Source organism: Frieseomelitta varia, unplaced genomic scaffold, assembly GCF_011392965.1.
Source record: "Frieseomelitta varia isolate USP_RPSP 00005682 unplaced genomic scaffold, Fvar_1.2 scaffold_711, whole genome shotgun sequence".
Classification (NCBI taxonomy): Eukaryota; Metazoa; Arthropoda; class Insecta; order Hymenoptera; family Apidae; genus Frieseomelitta; species Frieseomelitta varia.
In genome coordinates this window covers 45110-51407 of record NW_025110492.1, presented here as the reverse complement: position 1 = coordinate 51407, position 6298 = coordinate 45110, and the positions used below count along the sequence as shown (strand labels likewise).

At 53.0% G+C, this 6298-nt stretch overlaps 1 protein-coding gene across 1 annotated transcript; it reads left to right on the top strand.

The window, feature by feature from the left end:
* Window positions 1-1043: 1043 nt before the first annotated feature.
* Window positions 1044-5707, top strand: LOC122535388 (mucin-5AC-like; the record flags this gene model as incomplete). Its single annotated transcript, XM_043666877.1, has 1 exon — window positions 1044-5707. A coding segment is annotated over exon 1 (1941 nt), but the record flags the coding sequence as incomplete, so codon positions are not given.
* Window positions 5708-6298: the final 591 nt, after the last annotated feature.

Genomic DNA, 6298 nt, shown 5'->3' with positions numbered 1-6298 from the left:
ACGATATCCACGATAATCGCGCCGTTATCGTTCCCGTGGTCGTTGTCATTGATCCGCGGCTTGTCGTGGCATACAACGTGGTCAGAGTCCCACATACCCAGATCGGGAAAAGGAGGTTGGGCGCATGCTGCTCGTATCACGTCGCGTTGAAAGGGTGGATAGATAAACAGAGGGGGCGGTGGACCGCGGGAAACAGCGAAAGGGTCGTGGGTCAGAGGGGCAGGGAGGGTGACGAATGTATGGCAGAGGAGCACAGCGTGCTCCGGCCGCGATAACCGCAGATGCTGCCTCTCATTTTTTCCTCTCGTTTTCACATTTGATGCGACGTCTTCCGTACACATGGAGGGGAAGGAATCACTCACACGGCACGAACGATGCTTTCTCTTGGCTCGGTGTTCTTTTTCTTCTTTTTCACCCGCATCGGGTCTCCGTCTCTGGATCGGAATAATTGCGCGTCGCGTGGGGAAAAAAGAACGAGGTCGGAAGAAAACCGTCGGTGGAAAGCGTTTCGACGCGGACGCGGAGATCAATGAGACGGAATTAATGGTCGCGTCGGCTCGCGCACGAAAAAGCAAAAACGAGCGTTGAGAAGAGGAGCGAGCAAAGAGACGACGCGAGAAACAGGGAACCATGGTTGACGAGGAGTCGTCCGCGATCGCTGTCCACGTCGAGTATTTTTTGTCCCAAATTGCAACATTTTCTCAGTTTTATGTATATTTAAATGTAACCCGGGCAAAACAGATGATAAGTTTGTTATTAAGTTCTTAATAATTTCTATCCGGTGATATCATACCGACGAGTTCAAAAGAAAAACAAAGCGACGAGTTATTACACGGTTCGGTCACTCGTTATGGTCCGCGAACTAGTTGCCAGCGCAAGGAGTCACAGGCAGAAACGGATTCTGCTTTCTTTATCGTGCTTTCGATCTTCTTCTGTCCGCTTCTCTTTACGTGAAGCGGATAAGGTAAGATTTCCTACGCGTCAAAAAATTCTTTTGACTAGATTTGTGTTCGCTTCAAGCTTGAACGCTCGCGTGTCGATCGAGTGTTAGTGTAACGAGTGAACGCAAATTTGTGCATTTTGGAATATTAAAGGCACGGTGAACAAGGAGACACCCCTGATTTTTAGCGCGATGAAGACTTTGTTGACTGGATTGGAGAGAAGAATCGTCGCGTTTGTCTACATCGCGATCGTCGTCGAAGCCTCGCGGAGAAAGAGACGACAGAGCAGATGACTCTCTGGTCGGATAGAAGGAGCTACAGGCTTCTAGGTTGGACGAGCTCTACGGTGGAGAGGGACGGAAGGGCACAGCAGGGCTGTACCAATGTTCCTGAGGGAACAGCAAAGAGAGAGGACAAGTGGGGGAGGGATGAGGGAGAACGGGTTAGCAGAGAGAGAGAGAGAGAGAGAGTCAGGAGACGAGACGAAGGAAGGAGAGAGGGAGAGAGGAAGAGGAGGCGGCGAGGCGCAGGCGTGCGGCTGGTCGCGGCTCGAATCCCGCCGTATTCCAAAGAGGAACACGCCACTCCGCCCCCGGCACGGCAGCCACGCGTCAGTCTCGCCCGACTGACCTCCTGTCCCTAACTTCCCTCTTCGATTCCTGACCCGCGCACATTGAACTCACGCGGTTCGTACCGGCGAAGAACGTCGCGCGACCGGCCCGTTCAGTTGCCCTCCGACCGGAAGTGCTGCTGCTTCGTCGCTGGAAATCATGCTGGCGACGCCGAAACGGCCTAACCTCAACGGCTACTACGTTCAACCGACCGTGGTGAAGGAAGATCAGCGTTACGCGATCGGTGCTCGTCGACCCTGTCAGTGTTAAGACACCCTGGTTCTTTCTCCGATTCAGTCCGGTAGCGGCGAGATTCGTGCTACTGACACGCGTACACACGCGCGCACACGTACAAAGCGCGTACATGGTTTGAAAGTCTGAAAGAAAGCGGGCCCGCACGACATGGAAACGAACATGGAGAGGACGACGGAGAGGCGCGAGAGGTCAGCGAAGATGGATGATTGTTTCGCGGTGGAGGTTCGACGACGAGTGCAATAGTGAGGGCTGGAACAACCGGAAGGAAGAGGGAAGAAGGACACCAGTCCTTCGATAAAGTTTCTTCGTCTCAGACGTTCGGTGTTCGGTGTTCGTACTCTCTCGGCTGTCTCTCTGCTGTCTCTGCGTGTACGGGTGGTGGCTGGTGTTCAGTGCCCGCGTCCGCGACTTTCCAACGTCTCTGTCTCGTCTTGTCCGTCGCGCGGGTAAACATCGCGGAATTCTCGTTGACGCGAGGAGGGAAGTAAGTAGAGCGTCGTGAAACTTGGCGTTCCAGTGTCGTTCGTTCTGATCGACGCGTTCGTGTCGATCGCCGGTCGGTCGTCGATCAATGCCACGGGGGTGCGGTGTTTCGCACGATCTTCGCAGCCACGTGTTCCGGATAAACTTGACAACGACAGGCGAACGATTTTCTAGTTATTCGTTGTACGACTGGTAGAAGGCGTAGTAGCGGGAAGAATTAAACGAGTTGTTGACATAGAGAAAAAAANAAAAAAAAAAAAAAAAACGAAACAGAAGAAAAAAGAAGAAGAAAAAAAAAAGAGTTCTCCCTATTCGAAGTATATCACATCCTACAATCATCGAGTAGATCGAAGTTCTATTAAAAGTCATTATTAGAGGATTTAGTGATCGTTGTCGTTAAATAGTGAAAATTTATTATACGAGAATCTTCGATATTGCATAGATATATCTATATATACATATAATATATTTGAGAGATTTTTATACCGTTGTTCACGGTGAACGTAAAAATCAGTTGAGAAGAGATTTATTGAAGAGCAGAGAGAGAGAGGTGGAAGAGCGGAGATAATATTCGCGAACTGGAAAGAACGCACCTTCCGTGTCGGAACATCATCCGGCTAACGAGCGAGCACTCTAAATATATAATAATGGTCGTGAGTTCGCACTTTAATTCGAGTAACAATCGACGAGTAATTAATAACGATCGATTCACGCGAGAATTCCCAGCGTTGAATTAACGTTCGCCGGCATACAATTAATCAAATGTTATTTCGAGATATTGTACGATCTCTGGCGACGCGGGACAAAGCCTAGTTATTGGCCTATCGATCGGTGCAACGAAAGAATAAATATCGAGCCTAAATATTACGAATTATCAGGGAGAGATAGATATCAGGAGAGCAAAGAGAGAGAAGGAGAGAGAGAAAGAAAGAAAGAAAGAAAGAAAGAAAGGGAGAGAAGAATCTGTCGCTTGGAATGCGTCGTCCGATCAAAGAAGGAAGAAAATCGTGGATGAGAATGGAGATCGGTCGTCGACCTTGCGACGAGAAGGAAAGAGGAAACGCTTAAACGCGTAGAAGGCGTAGACGACGTCTCCAGGTGCAACGAGGAGATTATCGATTTGCTCACGCGTGGGCCAACATGTCGCGCGCGAAATGTGCACAAGCTGCCTCGCGAGTCGTCTGGCAATCTCGGGACAACGAGCAGCGTCTTGGAATTTGTGACGCGTTTTAGGATTTAGGCGCGCGCTAGATCGTCGCCAGTTCGTCGTACGGCGGGCCGAAAACACGGTGGGTATGCGTTTCGCTCCGATCGCGTGGAATTTGTAAAATCGAAGAGCATCCGGAGGATCTTGGGAAGGGTTTTCGAAAGCGTGGACAGAAAGCGGGAAGGAAATTTAGTTTGGCAAGAGAAACACGACGATGATCGTGAAGCTGGACACCTAGTCGGTCGTGTCCTGACGCCGCTAAAACCCAAATGGGCGAACCGAAACCCGCTTCGTCTCCGCAGCCCAACGGCGGGGTGAAACAGAAGCCGACCAGCCTGAATCTAGCGCCGGGTCCCGGTTTCTATCGCAATGTCAACGGACGTGCGAGCCTGAATGATCGTCATCTACAGCACGTCACCGCTGTCGTCGGCGGTGAACGCGCCGCACGCGTCAACAAGTCAGCTTCGCCAAGCCCTGCCGGCGCAGTCAACAATTCCGAGTCCGCTGGCAATTCAGCAACCACCGCCGCCACCGTCCAGCTACCAGCTCTACCAACAGTACCACCATTATCAGCACTATCTTCAGCGTGGTCGTTGTCTGCAGAACTTGAAAATTTGCTGGAACCCCCGCCTCCACCGGCTCCAACACATCCCGCGACCTCGCCTCGTACAAACGCCCTCGTCAACGACCACCAACAACACCAGCAGCAGCAGCAACAACAACAGCAACGCAACAGCGTACAATCGTCCCCGATCAACCAGTTGCCCACCCGTAGCCCGAGTCACAATGGTCACGGATTCCCACTGTACACCCCACCAGCCCCGATACCAGCATCCGGCGCAAATAAAATTCGCTCTACTCCCAACGGTTTACCCCAGCCAACAGCACCGAGGCGTCCTCATAGTATTGCCGCTCCACCATACCACCATGTCTCAAATGTCCACCACTCCCTTGGTCAGCTCGGTGGTCGAGCAAACGCAACGTCAGCACTACCATCACCAGCAGCAGCAGCAGCAACAACAACAACAACAACAACAACAATCATCGTACCAGCAGGCACACCAGCAGGATCAGCAACACCGTCATCGTGGAGCGGCAACGTTGGCGCACCAGGCTCAAGTTCAGCCGGCGTTGTATCAGGCATGGTACAACGGCGCGCCCATTCGGTCGCCGGTACTCCAGTATCTGTATCCGCCGGCGGCTGTAACAACAATGGCGGCATCAATGGTGTCAACGGGCAGCCGGAGCCACGGGGCAACGGTGGGACACCATCCGTCAACGGCGGGACAGTGGGACCCACGACTCGCAGCGTTATACCACCCCAGTCTTTATGGAACGGGCAACTTCAACAACCCGTATCTAGGCGGCCTCACAGCATCGCCTCGACACCCGTTACAGCTTCAGCAGGCATGCCTGCAACAGCTCCAGCAACATCAGCAACCGGCGTACCATCGTCCGCTCGTACAACAGGCGAGCCTATACAGTGGGGCTCCTCTGGAATGGTGTTGCACCAACCCATACCTCGCCGGGCGTACGCTTCGACCCTGCCACATCCCCAGCCACCCACGCCCACGTCACAAGGGCCCGCTCTGAGCATTCTAACGAATCCCGGCAACTCAAACACGTGGACGCCGGGCGCCGCGCTTCGATCCAGGCCTCACAGCATCGCCACCACGCCGCAAACCGCCCCGATGCCGCCTGCCTCACCCTCCGATTCCGGGTATCGATCTCTGCCATCCGCCGCCAGCGACTATCAGATTCTCAAGTCGCCGTCGAGGTCTCAACAGCAGACGCAGCCGGGACAACAGCAGCAGCAGCAGCAACAGCAGCAACAGCAACAGCACCAACAACAGAGTCAGACGGCCACGCGACGTCTCTCACTGCCGTCTGCACAGTCTCTTCTTCGTGCTTCCGCGCCGAGACCGAGCCCGACGTTTCACGGCCTACCGTTCCGCCCGTTTAATTGCGGCGTCTCGCCCAACGGCAATCCCATCTTCCTCGGATGCACTCATCTGCACAACAGCAGCTCCGGCGGCACCGGCAGCACCGGAACCAGAAGCTCCACGCCTGCCACAAGCCCCGCCACGCCGCTCACCACCTCGCAAGCGATACAGCAGCTGCTGGCGCAGCCACGAAACGGATTCAAGATTGTCGACGATAAGGTGTCCCTCTTCATCGAGATACTCGACACGCAAGAGAGGTTCGCCAAGGTCAGTGGCAGCACCACTTCACGGAGAAATCACGAGCCACAGAATCGCGCTCGTGTTTTGTTGCATGCGCTCGCTATATTTTTAGATCGACGTATCAATCCTCGTCTCGCCGCTCCCGTATCAATGAAAATTCTCGTGACCGAGTTGACGGGTGGTTTTGACTATGCTCCGTTCATCGGAGAGCAGATCGAACCGGACGTTTTCGGGTTGATTTTTCTCGTGTCCGTGTCTCAGGCTCTGCTTTGGTTAGTAGGTTAATTAATTCCTCTCGCCGGTGACAAATTTAGGACGCGCGCGAGAACGAGGGAAGTACCCGGGGAAACTAGGTTGTTTACGGATTATACCTTTCCATCTCCGGATTTCGTGCTTAAACGATCATTGCGAATCACGTTCCTGTTTTCTGTCGTATCTCGTTGTTTGATTCTTGATTTTCGACGATCACCTCTGAAATTCGTTTCAACGTCCTTCGAGTTGAATAAAGAGCTGCGATTCTCGAGCTGCTTTCGAAGAACGAACGTTCGCCTAGCCGATAATAAATCGCGAACAACTCGACGCGAACAATTCGGCACTCTGTCTTCCAAACTTGACACG